Source organism: Glossina fuscipes, unplaced genomic scaffold (genome assembly GCF_014805625.2).
Source record: "Glossina fuscipes isolate IAEA_lab_2018 unplaced genomic scaffold, Yale_Gfus_2 0, whole genome shotgun sequence".
Taxonomy (NCBI): domain Eukaryota; kingdom Metazoa; phylum Arthropoda; class Insecta; order Diptera; family Glossinidae; genus Glossina; species Glossina fuscipes.
The window spans coordinates 37,400,250-37,423,987 of NW_023998414.1; the positions used below are offsets into that span (position 1 = coordinate 37,400,250).

Consider the following 23,738-nt stretch of genomic DNA (forward strand, 5'->3'; position numbering starts at 1 on the left):
GTCGTTGCCGTTGCCGTTGTCGTCGTCATTATCATCGTCGTCATCACTGACATCAAATACATTCTATTCCTTTTCCTAAGCAAGACAAGACAAAATTTGTGACTTTCTGTAGATTTCCTTGGCGTTCACAAAAAACGTGTAAAAACCTATAATTATATATACAAGATAAACACACATATATTCACACACATATATGAATGAATTTACATGGACAGAGAGATCAGTGCAAAGTTTTATACGCAAAGTACAGCACAGCTGTTGATGTTGATATTTAAGCCTTAAGTTAAAGTGAAAAAGTTTTTACGTTGAAATATCCTCAAAGTAATATAATGAATTTTTCGCCCTCATCTCATTAGCATTAAAAGTACAAAAGTAAAACAACAACAATAATAACAAATATATAAATATATATGTGTATATATATGTAGATACACATACAGAGAATGCAGTGAATACTTAATGTTTTTGTACGTGCAATGTACGAAAACGAGTAAGCGAATGCGTGTGCATGTGCTTGTGTTTCTATTAATGTTCATATATTTAAAAAGCTTTAAAGTATTTAAACGAAAAAAAAAAAAAAAAAAAAAAATAGGAAGAAAAGCTGAAATGCCTGAGCGAACGTCAAACAACCCTTTTTGCTTTTTTGCAACAGTGTACGTATGCGTATGGAAATCCCTTTTACTGCCGCTGTAAACATTGATAACAAGCGTTTACTTGTAAATTTGTGCGTAGTCGTCAGTCAATGAATGGCGTTGTAAACATTAAAGAAATTTCTTTCCCTTTTACTTGCTCCATCTCTCCATCTCTCTCGCTCGCTCTCTCTCTCTCTCTCTCTCTCTCTCTCTCTCTTTCGTCCACCTTCACCCACATAAAAACATTCGTCCCTCGTCGGTATATGGTTTTTCATTTGATTGAAATTAAGAGGTAGCTTAAAACGTTTTCTTAGTGGCTAATGAAATGGAATCCGTCTCTCGTTTAAAGTTCATTTAATTCTTTGAAATATAAGTGAAATTTTCTATAATATCATCAATATGTAGTAACAACAGCAAGAACAACAACAGAAATAATGAAAAACACTGAAGAGCTATATATATATATATATATATATAACCAATAAATTTGTTATTTTTATCGCTAAATATTCAATGAGACCAAGCGAAGCAATAAGATGAAAAGGAAAACAGGACGAAGAAGAAGAAGCAGAAGTAAAACAAAGAAAAAAAAAAAAAAAAATGAAAACATAATAAAATACCGAAAAACATAAAAATTCTTGTAATCTGATTCTTAAAAGGTCATAAATAGCTAGGAATCATTTAACTTTAGTTCAATGTATTCCAGCAGTAAACCGTTATTCGTTCTCCTTTTCATTTTCATTTTCATTTTCAATTTAAGATTAAGTTGACATTTATTGTATACATAAGCTTAAAATACTTTAAATCTCTTCTACTACTTGCGTAGGAAAGGAATTGTCCTTGTCCTTGTAAAGAGATTTCATTGACTCTCACACTCGCCAGCTAAACCTCGCGTTCATTGTCTTATAACGTTTTCGTGTTGTTATCATCGCTACCATCATTACCCTTGTTTGTTATAATATTTTTTTTTTTTTTGCTTTGTTGGCTGTCGCCTTTCCTTTTTTTTTTTTTTTTTTTTTTTTTGTTTTCTTTTTAATAACATCACCACCACCAAAACCTCGAAGGTTTATTGGGTCTACTCAGACTATATAACACATATTGTCTGGTTGTTGTCGCTGCCGATGTTGTTGTTATTGTTGTTGTTGTTATTATTATTGTTAATTTTAACGCCTTAGGACATTGTTTTGTTAAGTATTTTCTTAACTTTTTATTTCCTGATGCTCTGCCAATAATGATGACTTCTGCCATGCAGAGTAGTACACTGCCTACAGTCATCAAGAACGTTCTTGATAACGATGGTGAGATTGCTCCTCTTGTGAAGCTTTGCAACTTTGTTGTTCGTTTTTTTTTTGCTTTTTTTTTTTTTTTATATATATTTTTTCCTCTAACACTGATTGCGTATAACTTGCGTGCGTTGTTCTGTTTTTTTTTTTTTTTTTTTTTTTTTGTCGTTCTTTCCTCATAAGTTTCCGTTTTAATAAACGTTATATCCTGTCTTTGTTGTTTTCTTTGAAAATACTCTTCGGGTTACTGTTTTCTTCTTTCTTAAGCTAGTTGGTCGTTAAATAACTGTAAGTAAAATAATTTAATATATATATATATATATATATATATATATATATATATATATATATATGTATAATATGGAGAATGTTTTAAATTCATTTATCGGGTTTTTGTTTTATTTGTTTTTTTTTAAATACGAAATTAAGAAGAATTTTTTAGAATTAAAAAGAAAAAATTATGTTTAATCGCGTATGCCGTTTGAATTTAATGGAAATATAGTAAAACACTTAACTGGGCTGCAATGTTGTTGACTGGCATTGCGAATGACAGGTGCTGACAAACGCGTATAAATGAGTTTCTAACACGTAAGCGTTCACCACTAATCACCCTCACTGTTCTTTCATACTCTTCTATGCAAACATCTTCCTTCTCATTCGCTAAGCATTCGGTAGTTTGTGTAACTAACTACAAGATGAAATGGACTCTTTTTGCTTAACGTTTGCCATTTATGAAGTGCGTTTCAAATACACACATCTACATAGATACACGTAAATACATATAAACTAAAAGGTATTTGCTTACATTCAGGCATACGTTGTACAGACTTTAGCTCAACGTGATCCGTGTTATCCAAAATCTTTACACTGAAAATAATTTATTTGCTAAAAGATTTTGAAATTCATTTGAAAGAAATCGCCGCACATCCACTTCAATTGGGTGCAATTGTTTGTAACGAATAGAGAGAGACAGAGAGAGAAAGAGATTAGGAGAGAGAAAGAGAGAGAGAAAGACGATTAGCTTAACTTTGTTACGGTCTTTTTTTTTTTTTTTTTTTGGCTTTCTTTCTTTGTACTAAATATTTAAGAGTTTGCACGAGTTCTAAGAGTATTACGAGACATTGGGTATTTGAACTTGTTGAACTGAATGCAATATAATGTCCCAATAACTTGAGTCAAAGCAAAGAATGCTCTTTAGTGGTGGCCTGTGATCGGAAATTGATATAGCATAACACACCGTACGACTTCGAAGAATTCATAATAAGCATAGGAATCTTAGCTGCATTACAGCTTCGTATGTTCATCTAACTCATCTAACATACTACACGTTATATATATCATGAATTATCATGAAGAAGTCTCTTTCAGATCTTTCTTCTTTTTTTTTTTAAGCAAAGCAGACAAACTTCAAGAAACGCTTAGGCACATCAGTCGAGAGACAGACTTATAGGTATCAGAAAAATCTGATCGATTATGAGAACGAAACTGAATTTCGTAAAACTTTCATATATTCGATGTTTTAAAATAACCCGAGATCTTGAACTCGATCTTCTTGGCCGTGGATTTAATCTGTGCTTAAGTGTGTTTGGGGTTTTATTTTATTTTCTAATGTTTTCAATGAAGTCATATGAGCAAGCATGAAACCCGAAGTCAGTTTTATCAAAAAAAAAAAAAAAAAAAGAAAAAAAAGAATGGATTCTATCGAATGGACATAGATTTTGAGTTATATTTTCAGGAGGTTTTCCGCTTATTTTAGACGAGAAATTGTAATGTATAGTGGCACGTTAAGAGTGGCTAAGCGAAAGATGATCCATCTTTTCGATCATCGATGGAATTTTCTCTTTTATATAATTAATTTAATTTCTTTGTCGTAAGAAAATTGTTCTTGCAATAAAGTGAAATTACTTATCATCCTATCACGATATGTTATGGAAACTTTATAACATACTTTCAGGCGCGGAAACTTAACAAAGGTTCTGAAAGTAAAAGGGCACTAGACAGTAAATCGACAGCGTTAAACTTCCATTTCCGAATGGGTTTAAACACATTTTCCCTTACGCTTAGATACTCAGTTGTTAATGGCAGCTATTGAAGCGTGGAAAGGGAGCAATTTAAAAGCAATATTTTTGAAAATTTAAATATTTACAAAAACCAAAAGTATTTTTATTAAAATTTCAAAATTTAATAAATCGCTTGGTTAGAAGAACTTGCTGAACGATGACGTCCCTCACTGGCAGTCAATATCATTTCTAATAAACCGAATCTTACGCTGGTTGGATGTTACGTAGTCCCCATTCGCTTAAACCGCTCAGATGTTTCTGGGCATTCTTCGTAAGTACGCCCAAGGCGCCATCCAATAGTAATTTCTCCCCGTATAACGATCTTGTTGTTGCCGCGAGAGTAATTAGGTCCCATCACCGAAATACTTGTATGGAACGTTTCTGGTTTCTTTTCGTCATTTTTGTTTTTCTTTTCTTCTTTCGTTTTCTTTTCAATGATAATAAACATTCATTTTCCAAGAGTTATTATGATTTTTATTCAAGTGCAGTTTAACTGCTTAACTCATGGTTTTAAGTACAATGTTTGATATACACCCTGTCATTGTGTCTGGTTATGCAAGGTAGAAATGGATGGTTTGCCACATTATGTCGTATGCTGTAACATGTAGTCAGGCCGCATTTTAGAAGCTTTGTTCTTGACTGGTGTTACACCTCATTTGTTTCATAAAACACGCGACACTCTGCTGCTGTTTTTTAATAAAGCAGTTAAACAAGCAAGCAAGCAAGCAAGCAAGCAACAGTGCTACGATTACATGTCGACATAATAATGGACAAAGCAGCCTTAAGGTATGATAACAAACAAGCAATCGTAAGTTTAGATTATTAGTTTTCGCAACTGTTGTTCACTAATAATACATATCTTTTTTTGTTTTTTTTTTTGTTTTTTTGTGATAAGAAAAGCGAAGAAAGGAGAATCAAAGTTAAGCAAACATTTTAAGCATTTAAACCTAAGCGAATATATGGAAAGCAAAGAGTAAATGCATGAATTTTTTTTTTATTTTTTTTTTTACGTATTCATTTACTTTGTATATGAATAAGCAAATAAATCATAAATGTGTCTCGTTAGGAAACAAAAGAAAAGGAAGAAAAACGCGAACTTTACAAAATGTCAAAAATATATATGATATATGTACGTACATATATAGGTTGTGAACGAATTTCTTGCATGCATTTGAATTGCATCGAGAACTTTAAGTATGCGACGAAAGGCGCTTGCAAACTAATGCCTAATCCTTCAGATACGAATAAAAGTTTATTTATAGATTAGCTTGGATTAAATTAGATTAAGTCGTAAGAAAAAAGAAAAAGAAAAAGAAAAAAAAAAACAAAAGCAAAAGTTAAATGAAAGGAAAGCATATCTGCCTTTTCTATATCCCATAACAAGTGAATGAATCTGTCTTTAGCAGGGATTCGAAAATCATATATGATTAAAATAACGAATGAGTTAATTTATAAAAATTTCCAAGTAAATATCCGTTACATATATATTAAGAGTCTATACGAAACGACGAGATACCACAGTAAAGATGGAACGTAGTGTTTCTGTAACCTAATTATCGCATTAACGAATATTTTAGTTTTTAAGCAGACGTAGCTGTCGTTTTTTTTGCTCAACTATAATCCCGTTAAGAGGGACCCTTCGCCTTCGCAGAATAAATAAACAAATAGTTTCTTTAGACTTGGACAACCTACAAGTTGGTGCAGATTAATGTGGGAGGATTACTTTTTTTCCCCCCTCTTTAGAAAAATTAGATATCTAGTGTTCTGTCTTTGCTCGGGGAAGAGAATGGGTAAACTGGTTCTCTGGTCTTATTCGAACTTCACTTATTAACTCATTCATTCAATAAAATTAACCACCATTTCCATCTTCGCTTTATATCAAACTTCTAGGGACAGCAATGTGTGCCTCGTATTGGGCTAATCCATCAGCTATCATTACATAAATATTGTTTGCAAGCCTTTATTAAGATGTTTTCAGCCATTCAAACAGCAAAAGGATCCGCAAGATCATTTTAGTTTTAGTTGCTTTTAGTTAGCAATATTGAGCTGAAGAAAAAGTTCGTGGCGATCAAAATTTTTTTTTTATTTTTTACTCATGGACTGTTATTTTTCTCATACACTATAGTATGAGTTTTTAGGCTTGGTATTAATAAAGTTATATATTTTTATAATTTAGAGCCAATTTATTGTAAAAAAGAGATTATAAAGTTTGCTTCTTCATCCTTCGTAGTCCGTTGAGGGGATTGTAAAAGAGAACTGATTTAATTTTTTATCGCATAAGCAACTGCTAAGCATTACGTGCTTTACAACTTAGGTCCCAGTATTCCTGATCTCAATAAACAAAAAAGCATAAAATGTACAATAGTTTTTTTTTTTTTTTTTTTTTTTAGTAATGAGCAGCCATGAGTTGCTATTTTTGCTACTCAGTGTTGAAGGAAATTGATGTTGAAAGATATTTTGTTGCTGACTTTGACTGAAACGTGAACGGATTAAACAACGGAGAGCCACGTGAAACATCTTACGAACTTTCAACATCATTGAAACGATAGTAACCGATATTTCTCAAACGTTCTAAGGTCCCTGGGTATGCAGTAAATCAACTTCCAAATGAATTGAAGTGAAATTTTTAATAAGACAACCTAAGGCAGCGAACAGCAAAGCTCGCATTGGAATCGTTAAACTTGGTATCTTACCTTACCTGCTGTATTCCTCAATTATTGACTTTTCGTATTAGTAGAGTTGGGGACTAGCGGTTTGCATGAGGCTCACTTTTGCTTGAGGCTGACTTTATACGCAAAAAAAAAAAAACAAAAACAAAATGTAAAATATTTACATACGTAATATGTGATCGGTTTATTGCCTATGACCTGTCAATGTTAATAAACTTCCGAGCAAGTAGCTTACAAGATACAAAGTTAGCTAGAATTTATGAAACAACGAGAATAAAGAGCCAAAGAATAATGCTAGACAAAGGATTTAAAAAAAAAAAAAACGAAGAAAATATTATGTGTAAAAATTTTACATTTAAGAATCAGAATTTAAATTTAAAGCAAAAATGTTCGCTTTTATTTTCATTTAATATATCTATCTATTCACAAATAAATAAATACGGAGAGGAAATCTCATGCAAACAACACAATAACAGAAAAGGTAATTAATATGACTTAAATACATAAAATGGCATTTATTTACACTTAAGCTTAGCTGAAAGCAAGGATATTTCATGTGCATTTTAACAAACACGAACACATAGATATATACACATACGTATATATATATATATATATATATTTGTATATACATACACGTATAAAGATCTTTATGTTAATCTAAGTGTTTATGTCCTTTAATAATGAATGCATGTACACTGCACACATGTCAGTTATTCTCTTTGATACTTAAACAAGCAATAATTTGACCAATGTCAACAGCAACATATCATCAATATATGTAAACAAGAAAGAACCTCAAAGAAAGCTGCTCTCCACTGAAATGGAATACATTAAGAGCTGAGAGCTCTGCTAAAAGCTTAAGACTTTAATAAATATTAATAAAGAAAATCTTTCCCAAAATATCCGCCTTAGGCGTAAGTAAACATTATAGATTTTGGAATTTTGCCTTAGCCTTCTTAGCCTTTGCCTTTTACCTTTTTCCTTTTTTTTTGTCGATTTTTGTTTCTGTTTTTTTGATTTATTTATTTATCTATGCATTGAAAAATATCTTAAATATATCGAAGCTAGATTGATTTGATGGTATATCAAAACAATTGTCGCTTTAAGTTCTCTACAAAAAAACTCTCCTCATATGGATTCATTGAATATTCATTATTGATATAATGAATAAGTGAATCCGTTGCAGGCTTGCGGCCCAAAATCTCGTTTCAATCGTTTCGAATGTTAAATTAAATTTATAGAAAATCAAAACGATAAACCTTCATGTGCTCTAAACCAAGAAGAAAAAAAAAGAAAAAAAAAATTCAATTTAATGGATTTTATTGAAAAATCTTACGGCTATTGCTTTAAAATCATAAAGGTAAACAAACAAGACTTAAAAATTTTCATGGCAATAAATTTCATAAACCCCGAGTAGCAAATTCAAGCATCACAGTGTGAATATTCCTGATGGCCGCCTTTTGCTTATGAAAGGCTGAACACTTTGCAGGCTAGCAGTCATACACATTTACGGAGCTAATACAGCAGGATATTCTGTCTATTGACTTTGCTTTTTTCTGCAGAGAATAAATTCATTTTATTGTGGACAACGAAGCTCTGTTGTTTATAATGCAATCGTTTTCAACGATCAATATGGGCGAATGGTTTAGCTAAAGCAATTTCAACTACAATCTACTTACGCGTCTGCAGTCTTTCTTGACCGCCCCTGTCGTCACAGGCATAGACAGTTTATTTTCTTTGCTCTTTGCTTTTCATATAAGTTCAAGGAAATAACATAAAATGATCAAAACTCAGAACTTATTCGTTTGCCGAACTTGGATAACAATAAGTTAATTATTTCTTGACTGTGTTTCGACGATGGTACTAACCCCTACACCATAATTTACACCGAATGGTGAATTTTTCTGAACCAAGTGATTTTTAAAGAATTAAGAAACGATGAGAAGAAATGATGAACAGTAAAATACAATAAAATAGTGTAAGTCCGAGAAGCGTTTAATAATAAAAAATTACTTAAATACACCTTTTTTTTTCAATATTTTGCCAAATTTCACATGTGCGTAAACGATTATATCTGATATAAATTTTTAGAGCAATCCTTAGTGCTTTAGAATTGTCGCGAACAGATATATGTGCGAAAAGTTTATTGGTGAGCCATATAAGTGACAGCGCTCATGCGTCGACATAAAATAATGTTTATGTGATCTGCAAAATTTAACTGCATTGTACCAGCACGATTATCATACGTGGAGCAAGAAACGCTGTATGCAAATACGGCACACGTGTTATCTAATCGCCTTCAAAATTAATATTATTTGCGCCAGCCTTCGCCAACTTTGCATTCAAATAACAAATAATTACCTTTTCTTCTGTAAACTCCCGCAGCACTTTTTTATCGGTCTTGTATATCTCTTTTCCGTTCTTATCGATTTAATGTACAGCGTGATAACATCGACGAATATAACATTCATGCCATCGTTGCTGTAATACATTTACTATGATATCCAAACTAATGGCTGAGCAGAAGGATCGGTATTTTCATCGCCTAAAGTTCCGGGTAATACACGGGGTTTGGCTGCAATGCTGTTTCGTCAATTATTGGGTTAATACATTCTACATCACTGTGATAAACCTAATTGTAAACTGACTGCCACTACTCAACGCGGTAATCGTGTCTTGCGCGTTGTACCTTTAAGCAAAGCATACTTGTACTTATCATCGTTACATATAACATTTACGCCGACTAGACGCTTGATTTGATTAACCACCTCAAGCGCTAAGGTATTCTTCGTTTCGAGACGTGGTGGCAGAGCCAGACAAGGCGTGAGCAAGAGCTTTGGAACTTTGGCACGCTATTCAAAAACTCAAATTGCAGCAATTAATCAATAGTTGGTCGATCGCTAGGATTTAATCTCAGCCTTGAAACGATCATATCAGCCGTCGATTTACTTAAATGTTTTGATGCCCACAAGTGTTTTAGTTTCGAATGGCGGTTAGCCAACTAATAAAGTGTACATAATGCAATGAATAGATCGAATATCAGCTTCATACGAGTGTCCTTTTTTGGAGAAGCTTCCGGTGCAGACCAAATTACGGTCTGCCTTACAATATCTGGCATTGACCCTCATATTCGACACGTGTGGCGAAATCGAAGTCGCCAATATATTTACCAAATTCAAGTCACGAAATATTTTGCAATTTTCACGCAAATACTTCCCAGTCTGGACTGGGATTTACTAAATACCTTGTATTACGTTTTTTCGTTAGAGATGATAATGAACCGAAATTATTTTTATACCTGTTACATGATGTAGCGTGTCTTTTGGCTAATATTATCATTGGTTAGGCGTACGGATGGATTTGTTTTCTGAGTAATGGATATCTTTGTGTGATGCTATTTTACTATTATAATCTTAAGCTATGACAGAGCAATCTATAGGACACGAAACAACAGATTGCGGCTCGATTGCCGTACGACAAATCTGGAGGAGAAATCAAGTGTGAAAAATTTAACTTTCGACAACATTGTCGTTTATGTTTGCTAAACACTTGAAAAAGAAATCGAAAGCTAACTTTCATCTACGTGATCACTCCCAGGCAAATTTATTTGGAGGAAAATTTACGCCTCGTTCCTTAATCAATTGAACAAAGCTCACCTTCACCGTCAATTATCTGAATATTAAAGGGAATAGCTTTTCGTGCCTATTGCTAAATTTGGAATAATTAATTTTTTCGATGGTGTGAGCCGTTGTAATCTATGAGCAGCAAGCTCTGAGAGACACAATAATTTGACGGAATACCACGGTTCCTTCCTACCTACAAGAGAAGGCGTACGTTTGCCGCATACGAGACAAAGATTGGCAAAACACTTAAACCATGACGTAAACGATGTTCAATTTCAATCAACTACATACACATCTTTTGTATTTTGTATTTTTTTGTAAGCGAAAGTAAGGCAAGAGTTCGCTGAATAACGTAGTATTTTTAATCTATTTAATTATGTCCGCCCATATGGCAGGTTGCTACTGCGTTACCGAAGTACTGAAAATATTGAAAAAGAGTACAAAAGACTCTGGATGAGATTACACTCATCCTTGCGTTCATTTCTTTGCATTTTAATTGCATGAGAAAGAGCCACTGAAGAGATTGAAATAAAAATATCATATCGTTTACCAATTTTCTTTGCCTAGTATACCGTGTAAATTCGCTATCGAAAAACAAAAATTCTTATGGTATTATATTCATCCATATAAGATATAGTTCACATTCCCCAAAACGGCAAAGAAAGTTTGAAAATTTGTTCCTTTTATGCATTGCTTTTTTTTAATTTTCCAATTGTTTTGTTGTGATTGCGGAAAACGTTTATAGTAACCGCGGCGGCATGTGCCAGGGAAGTGCATTATGCTAAATCAGCTTTTTGTTTTATTTTTTCAATTTGCGAGACACACGGACTGTCGCTGTTAATATATGTTCGGTTATGAGTTCCAACTTGTTTGATAGTTAAATGTGCTTTTTCTTTTTTTTAGTATTACGTACTGAAAATCTACGCCCGACAATGATGGTATAACGTAAAATGACTCTTCACGATTTCTACACTTCTATTCAGCTTCTTTTAAGACCAAGTTTGTACCATTGATTTGTAACTTTTAGGGTAGCATAGTTTTTCTTGACAATTGCCTGGAGATCTCTTGGCAAAATTATTTACTGGAACTTATGCATACAATGTTTCTTCCGATTTTATCCATTCGAATATGGATGCTTTACTTGCCAAAGCGATTAACTCCATTTTTTGAATTTCATTAAATATTAATATCAAAGCACTTCATTAGCTCCGAACTGTATATATTCAAAATGAATTACAAAAATAATTAGTATTAAGATCACTAAATGATAAAATCGTTTTGCCCACTGGAATAAGAAATAATTTATTTATAATATTTTATCATTTTTCTCACATTTTTGTTTTATAGAGTTAATCGATTTGGCAAGTGAAGCATCCATATAATAATTCAACTTTCTTCGTAGGTCAATGCAATTTAATATTAATGACGCGATCTCAAAATTTACTTATACTTATATGTCTCTTATCTTCAGTTTATACTTAAAGGCTAAGATCGCTGTAGATGTCTTTTTTAATTCATTGAAGAGATTATTTAAATCCTTGGGAATATATGTGGAAAAGAATTCTGAATATCTCCTGAGTTAACTATTACTTTGATCAATAATGAAAAAAGAGTTCTGGTCCGTTCAAAGAATACAGCTCTGCCTTTGATGTTATAAACTTGTCCAGTTTGCGAACTCTTATTTAAATATCGTATTGAATTTGGTATGCGATTCTTGTTTCACCTTAGCCCTTAATGCTTACAAAAGCATTTTCCCTTAAGTGTTTCCTTGAATACTGAAAATTGAATAAAAGTCAAAGTAGGTTATGTTTGAAGAAGAGTACGGTTGCGACTTCAACTTAAGACGTGAAAAAATTTGTCAGTTTGGCGAAACACACTTAGCTCCGTTCACGTTTCTGCAAAATCACTTCGCAATGAAGCATAGTTTTCGTTTTCTCAGTGTCCATCAGAGAGTGATTCGGTTCAAAGCGCAATAATTTAATCGATCTTTTTGAAAATGTTGTTTCAATTTCATCTTTGGGGGGACAATGTCGTTGCTAAAATTGTAGTGTCTCGTCTCTGCTGCTAAACATGATTATTTCAACCAAACTTTCTCTGAAACATCACAAGCAATATCGACAAAGGCACTGAAACCGTTTTAATCATGCGTTCATCAATTCAGATAACTGGCTTCACCGAAAGTTAGCTTTTAAATGTTAAATTTTTCATTTTCATTTCAATTTTTCAACAGTAAGTGAAACTTTTTAAGCGGAATAGATATTTCATTGAATCAATTCTAAAGAAGACATCGAATCGTTTGTTCTTGAAATTTAGAATAAGATAAAAGAATCGGTTTTTCCATGATAGTAACCGATGCTGTGTCACGTTCTTTAAATTCTTGCACAAGCTTATTGCAATGACGATATCTTACACCGACAAGTTGCCGTCGGTGCACATAACATGTACGTATTTTTATAACGAATTATCTACGAAGTGCTTCTCAGCCAAACAAAGGATAATTGTGGTCGGACTAGGCTTAATTACCAATAATCAAAGTTATGGAAAAGTGTTCGTGATGTTATAATTGCTAATCGTAACTTGGATAAAGTAGTCCGCTAAAAACTTCAACATATATGTTGTAAATATGACATTGAAACGATTCAAGTTAGAATTGTTATATCAATCATATGAATATAACTTGGGGTACAGGATATATTAAGCTTTGGCGGATGTATACAATATCTAGGAGAGCATCGTACAGACCCACCTTACGACCCATCACCCACGATTCATGCAGATAGTGATTCTAAGCTTGACTGTCTCTCTGTCCATCGCTTCGTATCCTCGCAGATTACAATTTTTGAGATATTTTGATGAAATTTGCTACACTGATGTGTTGCGGAATAAGGAGAAGCGCTCTTGAAAATTATTCAGATTGAACCACGCTTTCGACCACTTTCCATGTAGTTTTTTTTTTTTTTTTTGAAAATCCTTTGTGTGAATAACTGTGTTAAGCGAAGTGATAGCAGGTGATAGGACGTTGAACTTTTGGCCGCGGCTCAGTGTACTGTTTTTACATGTTTTTATATGCGATTTGTACCCGGGCAAGGCAATGCAAGCAAATTTAACTACATATAACATGATAACATGTATCAATTCGTGACGCACATAATTAATTCGTACATAATTCGCACATAATTATTCGTACGATCCAAATGCAGTCGCAGTATGCAGTGCTTTATCCATTAAACAATTCCTGATGGCGGTGCATTATTTTTGACACTGCGTCTAGGTTTTTTTTGACTTTAGTAACATAACGAGATATATATTATATATTATCGACTAACAATGCGATGGTCATTGGTTCATACTTCAAGGCCGGTAGAGGCCGGTTTCCATTAAAACCGATAACCTTACATGCTGGTGCTTTCTTCTTACAAAGCTTTAGCTGGGTAAATTCATAATAATAATAATAATAATAATAATAATAATAATAACATTAATAAGTATTATAGGGAACAATATTTTTAATTATATTTGCTTTTGAAAGACAATAATAAAAGCATCGTACATGTCTTTATTTTTTTATCGTTGTAAAATGTTCGCAACCGTTTCATTCAATATTTGTGTAGCAACTTTTTCCGAATACTTGTCTTTAAATGTATTGTATATCCATATATATATGTTTCCAGCGTTCTACCAGGTGAACTATGTAGTTAAATATTCATTCTAGTACGTATTGCTAGCCAGGGGTCAGGCATGCTTGCAGGCGTGCGTACAAATGCGTATACAAATAGCATCGAAAACAAAATACAATGAAGTGAAACAAAATGTAAAAACATATACATACATACATATATCTCTGTTTACTTTTGCATCTAACGTTTTATGAAATTTCAAACTGTTTTATCGCTAAACCAACAGCAATATTCATATGAACGGGAATGTATGGAAATAAGGAGAGCTTTTAATCGGAATGCAATGAATGGGAATTGTTTGAAATATTTTTCATATAATTATATCGAAAAGAAGAGCAAACATTTTTCGCAATTAAAGTACAAAATTTAAAGGAACTAGTTCGTCTAAGTGATATATATATATATATGTATATATATATACGAGAACATAGGTTATCTAGGAATTTGTACTTTAACCAAAGGGTTTTCACAGAATGAAGTGCGAGTGAAATGATGCGATACCTAATCTTAGTCAGCTGATCTCTTAATTTCGTATTGATTCAAAGATCAATTAATCTATTTGTAAGTGTGAATTTGTAATCTAATAAGTTAAATTATATTTCAGTAAAAAACATTGTTACACCCTACCCCAGACGTGGTACAGGGTATATTAAGTTAATGCGGTCGTCTATAACATGCAGAAGGACTTAAGATAGACTCAACTTTTATTATACCGATCTATTAAGAGTTATAATCTGATTAGATCTAAGTCTGTCTGCCCCTCTGTCGGTCTGATGTGTGCCGCTTTTGCTGAGAAATTTTGAAAATTGCAATTTTTTCTCATATAATGACTTTTCAGAATTGGGCGTTATATGAAGAGTGGTCGAAAAAGTGGATCGATCCGAACCTTTTTTAATAGCGTTCCTTCTTTGGTCAAAACACGTCACTGTACCGAATTTCATCAAAATATCTCAAAAATTGCGACCTCTAGCCTGAACACAAATTTACATGGACGCACATTCGACCGAGAGAGCAACAGATAGGCTTAGATCAATTTAGATTATGATTCTAAAACGATCGGTATAATGAAAAATATGGGTCCTTCTGCGTGTTACATACGGTCGCACTAACTTAATATATTCCGTACCACAAGTGATGTAGGGTATAAATATTGGGAGAAAGGTTTAGATAGTTACTTACCTTCATGGTAAGTGAATATTATTCTTATTATCATTATTATCAATTTAGGCAGAGCAATAAATTCCAAGACAAAAGTCTTAAGCGCTAGCATATCAAACGTTACCGACTCGCCGACAGTGAGAGTTGTTGGTCGAGATCTTTTGCCTTCTCCGGCCACTTAGACGGATGAATATGAATATAATTGAAAGGATTTTTTTCCCATTTTTAAATCATTTCATATACATATATATATATATATATATATATGTATATATATATTGTTTATATGCTTTTAGAAATTTAGCTGATTGATTGATGAAATGTGTGTCATAATATTTTATATCGTTTGTGCGTTCATCGTCACTTATTGTAGAAAATTTCATTAAGAGCAAACAAAGAAAACTCTTGACGTCTATTTAACGGTGTTGGCAAAATAGCATCTAATTGTTTTTATTGTTAGCGTAAAAGCAGTACCCGTTATTGTGTGTTATGTTGTTGTTGTTGTTGCGCCGTTGTTATTATCATTGTTGTTAATGACGCCCCAAGTAAAGTGGTGATAATTTCTTTGCCTTTGGTAACAAATAAACATTAACTTTTCACTGGAACTTTACTGACATCTTTGGCTGATGGGTGCCGTGGAAGAGGGCAGATAAGTATTTCGACGATATATATCCAACATATTATTTGCAATATAGCTTAAAATTTTCTCTAGAGCTTTGGTTGAAGAAAATGTAAAAACAAAACAAAACAAAAATATAAATAAATAAACTCGAAGAGCTCTTGTTAGTGCAAACGATGACGTTGGTGGTGTTGTCTCTTTCGTAAAAAATGGCGTCAGATTTATTTGTCATTTGAAAAATTTTTCCTAAAATCATTAGTAGTAAAAGAAATTCTTATTCTTTTTCTGTATATATGTAAAATATATTTTACAAAAAGATACAAATAAAATGAGTCCTTTACTGTATATTTGTCACGCTGAGCCAGTTTGTTTCACGTTCCCTTTATGGTTTCTTCTTGGTTTCCTTGTTGTTGTAGTTGTATATATACGTTGTGCCAGCATTTGGGTGCGTAATTAAAAAAGTTTCATTTAAAATTTTCTTGGTTTTCTCGGTTCGTTCGTTCGTTCATCTTGACTTTTTCAACTAACATTTCATTTCTTCTTTTGTTTGACGCTTAGCTGCTTCTCTCTTTGTTTACAATCAGGTCGCTGCCGTCTGGGTGTTTTATGATATGAAATGCTCTGTTACTGCAAAGTCTTGTGTCTAAACGTTACGGTTCATTTAATTTAATCAGAACTAAAAAGGCATTAGTTTCTCTTACATCAATTAAAATATTTACATATTCAGTAAACATTGCAAGCAAAATAAATTAAAAAGAATTTATCTCAAAACATTTTTCTCTTTTCTTCAATTTAGCACTGAAGCGACTGAATCCCATTCAAAGAAACAATTTCCGATACTTTCCTGAGGCTGTGCCCAATAATTGATACAATTCTTTTTAAATCAATAAATGCTTTATACAAAAACAGGTTTTTTTTAGTTTTGAATGCAAATTATTTTAATTATCGATCGATCGACAACGATTAACGATTTTTTTAAATTATATAAAGAACTTTTTTTTCTCGAATATGAAATCAATAACGTAAGTAAAATTGAAAAACCGAAAAAGAAAAGAAAATCATTTAAATGAAATGACAGAAATTCGATTCACGCTCATTACTAATAAATAATTTATTCATCTAATCTGTAACTGAACGGCCGTTGTGCTCTCTTCGATTTTCTTATGTTAGTCTCTTCTTATTCCGATCAATGTTTTCATCAATGCCTCGGAACTCGAGTTTAAAAGCAAATAATTAAGAAAATCTTACTTTCAATCTAAAATTGAGGACGCAATTATTTCTGAGCAGCGCCGGAGACTTTGAATGGGAAAGGCGAGCTCAGCATATTTTGTACTTTCCATCATTTATTCATTGTTAGAAGTGGTCACATCAAGTGTTTTTTCTTGTTTCTTGAGAAATTTTCATTGACTTTTGTTTTTTTTTTTTTTTTTTTTTTTTTTATTATAACTTAACGAATTTCGCGCCCATTTTATCGAGAATCATTTCATATAAGTAATTAGTTCGTGGAGATACCCAGTCGGGATGATGGTTGCTTCAAGCTCATCCAGTTAAGTTGATGATTCTCCATTAATAAATAAAGTGATTATTCTTCACTGCGGATGCGGAGTATATTCGTTTCGTCCAAACGTTTGCAACGCCCAAAAGGAAGCCGCATCAGAGAACCCAACAAAGTATATGTCCTTTCTTGATCAGCATCAAATTCTGAATTGATTTATGCACAGAGGAACAGTGTTTTTTTTTTTTTTTCTTAATCCGCCGATAAAAGATGATCTGCTGAGCTAAAATATATGTTTATAGAAAGGAGAGAACAAAAAACAATATACAGATTTATTATACATAATTTTTTTTTGTTTACAACCTAAATCGAGTAACTAACTAGGTCACGCTCCACCATAAGAATGAAAAGGAAAATTTAATAAGAGATTTACAAGAAAATGCGAAATATTTAATATTAGTGTAAACTATAAACAATAATTTATATTACATTCAAAAATGTGTTAAGAAACGAAATGAAACGAAGAATTTCAATCCTATAGAAATGACAATTGGACAGTAGCGCAAGAGGAGTAGCGCAAAAGTATAGATGAGATTTTTATAAAAGACTTTTTTCACTTTTTAGTTTGGAGTTTTTTTCTAAAAGATTTATTGGATAGAGAGTTAGTTAGTTGTATTTCTTTACCGAGAGACAGAGAAGAAAGTGTGAAATGTCTCCAAGTCATGTATCCATGGCGATCAAAATGCGCAATCACATAACATCAATGAACATAAACAAGTCGACGAAAATGCGTAAAACACCTGCAACCGTTAAAATTAATTTCATTTCATAAAATTACCGAAGTAAGTCTGCTCTTAAGTAGACAACACACAAGTAAAAGCATTGCACTCGGCTATGGTCAATCATTGAATACACTACATCACTTTGTCTAATATACTTAGTTAGTTATTCATGTATTTATGATTTTTCAAAATAAAGCATTATGTGGAAAAGGCTCGACGAAATGCTCCGATCTGAATCATTTTCAATAGCGTTCGTCCTTGGGAGAATACGAATTCTTTGCATGTAGTCGAGTGTACGAAGAAAAAGTTTTAGTTACATCGCGAGGCCAATATCGCAGCGAGAATAGATCGCAGCAGCGGCATATATATGAATCTTGGGCAATTATATGAGATGTGGAATATCTTTAGGACCTAACGTAAATAAAATAGAATCAGAAATCATCAATATGGGCAGTATCTAAGAGGTAAAATATATCATTAGGTGCACGAGATTTTTAAAGAAAATTTTTGTGTTTGTGTTTGTCAAGTAGAATGCTGTGTACTACTTCAAATACAAGAAGAAAGACGAGGTTATTTTAGTTCTTCAACTTCATATGTTGTGATAAATTCGATCAATAGCTTTACAGCAAACATGTAGAAATTTTCGAGTCTGACAGATCATTACATACTCTACTCTACTCTACTATACTTCCCTTAATACAATACTTTAATCAATTTCTTGGTAAAATGCCAAGAAATTGCTCCCATCCTTTGATGGGAGCTCTTATACGAGAAGTAGAGCGAGAGTAATGCGGTCTAAGTTTCGCAAAAAAAAGCCTTTTTGCGGAAGGTCTCAAGGTTAAAACTTAACCTTGATGCCATATAAGCAATCTTAGAGAAGGCGGAAGATCTACGTAGTTCAAACGTGATACTGTTTAGTAGTCTAAGTTAATTATGGACTAGTTTGCAAAATAAAACAATAAAAAATTGAATTTTTATCGTTTATTTTTCAACGGTACCTTTACATGGAAAATTTATTCCCCTGATCTGAATTTACCATAATTGGTTTTTTGTGTGAAACTACGAGTACGGAGCAATGGTTTTGCTATATGAAGGCTTACTTTTCAAAGGGAACGATTATATAAAAGAGGGTTCAAAGCATCGGTCTGTTCGCTCCGAATTCTACACATCGATGTAGGGTGTCAAAATAGCGCTACTTGGCGAGCTTTGTCGAGAAATTTTGAAAATTGCAATATCTTTTCATATATGTTTTTTCAACCCAAGCAACCTTGGCATTATACGAAGAGTGATTGTAAAAGTAGTCCGATCTAAACCAATTTTAAGAGATTTCGTGCCTGGACCAAAACACATCATTGCGACAAACTATGTCAAAATATCTCAAAAGTTACGATTTTTAGGTGGACGGATGATCAGACAGACAGTCGGACAGATATGCATCTATCGAAGCAGAAAATAATTCCGGATGTGTAGACAAGGACACATGTGATCTGTTTGGATATTATATGCATCGGTGTACACCTGATATATGAAGTATCACAGGTGCTGTAGGGTGTAGTCAATATAAATTAATGTCTTTTTGGAAAATTCTTCTAAATTGATACAAATTTCATTTTAAAAAGATTCAATTTATCATTTCCGGTAGGATTAGAATTGTTGCATGCCACTTATATTTTGACAAACATCCTTACAACTTTTATTACTTTGTTTTTTTTTTTTTTTTTTTTTGCATTGCTTATCTCCAGTAATAAATTCTATGGACTCTTTGCCTTTACTTACTATTGGTGATGAATATTTAGTGACGAGACGATTTTGCATGATCTTAAGTTTTTAAACACACAATTATGTTAATGAGGTTTCTGTTTGCGTTCAACTAGAGCGTCCGAATAATGACAGTGTCATCTTGAGTTATGGACACATGGAAATACATAACTAAGAGATTTTATTGTTAGTTCGGCAATATTGTTGCGGATAATTAAAAAGAAAATATTTTTCATATATTTTTGTTTTTTTTTTCTCATTTTATGAGTCAATGAATTTAGTTTTTTTAAAAAATAAATCAATTGGTTTAGGTATCTTTAAATCCATGACAATGTCTAGAATTATTCTACCATGAATACCGAATTATTATTATTATATACTCTATTATGCAATATCGTAACTGAATGGAAAATACAAATTTTCGAAAAGTTCACTTGCCGAGCAATATCTTAGGTAAGGTAGGCGGGTAAGAATACGAATTCATTTATTAGTTTTAAAAATCAGCAAAAATGAATGGTTCGATATGCATATGTATGAATCGTTTTTTGGATCCATATATTTCGATAAATTCCATAATTCCAGAATTCTACTGCGATTGCCATAAAAATTCGCCATAAACCGTATGTCTCTCGTTTAAAATTAATATCATGTCATACCCATAAATTATTTTATAATAAATTCTCGTCCTTTCACTTAGTTTTCATGACAACTTTCAAGAAAAGGTGCTTATATGAAATTCTTCGCATACACTCTCATATTTGATAAACTTCAACACCAACTCCCAGCCAATAGGAAAATATTTTTGTCATAAATTTTTAGCTCTTCTTACCCATAAACACGATATGTTATATACATGGTGTGGCGCGATGTCTATGTTACATATGAAAAAGGGGAGGGGGGGGGGGGAGAAATTTGAAAATTTCATTCAAACAAACAAACAAACAAACATTTCGAACCAAAAATTTATTTATTTATTTATTTTTTATTTTTATTTTTTTTTATATCTTCATATTCAATGAAATTTTTGCATTTTAGATGAGTTCGAGTCGAGCAGTGAAATGCAACAGTGTCTGGTTTGAGTCGTTGTTTATTGATACGAGCAAACCAAGCGCGATTACGTTCCTTTGGGGTTAATATTTTCTCGGTAATGTGTTTGTTCGTGTGTATTAGTATGTAAGTGTATATAAATTTTAGTTTATTTGTGCAATTTGAGATTTCTGTGGTTTTCGAGTTCGGGGGCGTTAAGGTGCTTAATATATATTGTTGTATGTCCTGGTTTTGTGGCGCATAGTGGTGTGCGATATTTAATGGACGTATGCACAAGAACTCGCTAACGTTCAAACTACCTTTCTTTCTTTCTCTGACTATCCCACTACCTCTCTATCACACGCTCTTTCGATTACTGACTCTATTTCCCTCTCTCCATTCCCTTCTTCCATACGCTCTTCTTCGAGCGCACTCTCCCTCTCGTTGGTTCTCCTGCCCCACGGTTTTTGCCATCATAAATAGAAAATCCATAAATTTGCAAAATAATTGTATACGCGTTAAATATCTTAAATTTAGAAAATTTATAAACGAATACATGCACACCTCTTCATATAAATGTATATCAGTGTGTATTTGAGTGTGCGGTAGAAATGTTTGCTTTATATTTATCATACATTCTAAGTCAATAATCGAACTTATGTATGTGTGAATGCATATATATGTGTGTGTGTGTGTGTGTGTGTGTCTGTGTGTATGTGTATGCGTATTATTGTATGGCAGACTAGCAACCAAGCAAAGCTAATTATGTATATGACCTGAATGGTTTGCCTCTGAGTAAAGGGGTAAAATTTATGTTTTAATTTTCTCTCGACGGCTGATGTACACACATGCATACGCACGCATATAAGTAAAAACTTTATCTCAATTTCGATTTACTGCATTGTTATTGTTACTATTATTGTTGTTTTGGTTTTTTGTTTTATTATTGTATCATTCCAGGTAAAAGTTTCACTTTGAGCATAATCATCTCAACGAATCCCATACAAGTTGCCACTTATAATAAAGCAATTAAAGTTACCGTGGATGGTCCGCGGGAGCCACGTTCAAAAGTACGTCATCCTGGCTTTCATCCGTTTGCCTTTGGCCCTCAACGTTTCGGCCCAGATCCGCTTATGGGTGGTTTACCATTTAAATTGCCCGGTAAGTTTCTCAAAAAATGAAAAAAAAAAGAAATGAAAAAATAACAAGCAAAAATTACACACAATAGACACAAACGGGAACGAAATGAATGAAAATCTGATATTATTTTCCCTGGTTACGCAAGCAATGATATGCAAAGGAAATCCTCCTTTATAACATTTCCCCGGTCTTTCATCTTAAATCTGTTAACTATTGCCTGTAGCTACCAACAAATTAGTCACGATGATGATATTGTTACAGCGCACAACACTCTGCATATCATTATGACAAACAACACAATAACAACATTACATTACATTACATTACATTACATTATATGTCGTTATGTTCGGGCTGCTGTTTTGGGGTTTAACTGTGAAGCATACAAAGTCTCTCAGTCAGACTGGCTGAGTAACTTGTCATCGCCATCAAAATAAAGTATGAAATCCAAGTGAAATGGCAAAGAGAAACAGAGAGAGAGAGAGAGAGAGAGACAGAGAGAGGGAGAGTAAGCGAAGGGGGGGGGGGGGGGGGGGGAGATGCAAAGTCATCGGAGAAAATGTAACGGGGCGGGCGGTGTAGCGGACTGGGCGGGTAGGGTGGGGCGGCTTTAGCGAGAAGAATGCAGTGGGAAAGGATATATTGTTGTAGTAGGTTTTTATGAAAGCCTTGATAGAGATTTTCCCAATCAAATTGCTTCAATCAATTTCCATCAAATCCGTGTAACGCATCACAATCACCATTAAATTGACGATGATAATGACGATGATGTTGACGGCAACAAGATTTTCGTTTTTCCATTTGAAGGATTTTCTCATTTTTTTTTTTTTTTTTTATTGTGGTTTTATAACAGATAGTTTGGGAAATAGGTTTAATTTTTTAAAATTTAAAAAAAAAAAAAAAAAAAAAAAAAAAAAAAGAACAAAAACAAAAAAGAACAGAAAGAACAGAAAAAGAACTGAAAAAGGGAAAAAGGGAAGAAGGGAAAAAGAAGAGGAAAAAGAAAAAAGTATTGCAACCTTTTTAAAACAATTTATAAAAGTGTGTTGCTGAGCAAAATTCATTAAAGCTCTTTATTAACTTTACGCCTTATTCTAGGTAAACCTTCATCAAAACTAAAAATATGTTAAGCACCCTTTATCATCATAACTCACCGCCTTCGCTTCTATAAGTTAGAACCCATACTAATCCTTCAATAGCGTTTAACACCATGTGTTGCAGTCATTTGCACCCACGTATATTTTTCGTAAGATTATGTTTAAAATTGTTATTACTTGGCGGTGGCGGCGGCGGCATTAACGGCAACAACAGCAGCCCCCAGTAGCTGTTGTTTTAAAATTTATGTAAATTTCATGTTTTTGTTTTCATTTCTGGTTCACAAGCTTGTTTTCGCGCCTTTAATAAAATTTTGTTATATTTTCATGCCTTTCGCAAGTTTCTCTTAAATAATAATAACAATAAACCACCCCTGGCTTTACAATAAAGTATTTCCGTCTTCTTCTAGTCCTTAACTGAACTGAACCGAACTGAACTGAACGGAACTGAACTGAACTGAACTGTATGTTAAAGGATTTAAATATTTTTAATGGATTTTCAAATCTATTCACAACATTTTCATAAAACTGTTTTCAAGCTGTTGTCATTGTTAATATAATTGTTGCCGTTTTGCCGTCGATGATGTTGTTGTTATTCTTTCATATGGTGCCACCGAATGTATGACAAATGCTTCTATGTTTTCTTGTTTTTGTGAGTTTTTCTTTAACGACAAATGTTGTCTCAAATGCTTGCCAAGTATTGCAGGCAGCTCGTAAAT

General features: G+C 33.0%; 1 protein-coding gene across 1 annotated transcript in view; it reads left to right on the forward strand.

Annotated features, from left to right (window-relative positions):
- The window catches only part of LOC119639935 (runt-related transcription factor 1), a 62,425-nt gene that overhangs the window by 12,551 nt on the left and 26,136 nt on the right, over positions 1–23,738 (forward strand). The window contains exon 3 of the mRNA XM_038037677.1: positions 21,746–21,946. Within this exon, the coding sequence (XP_037893605.1) occupies positions 21,746–21,946 (201 nt within the window). The remainder of the gene's footprint in view (positions 1–21,745; positions 21,947–23,738) is intronic.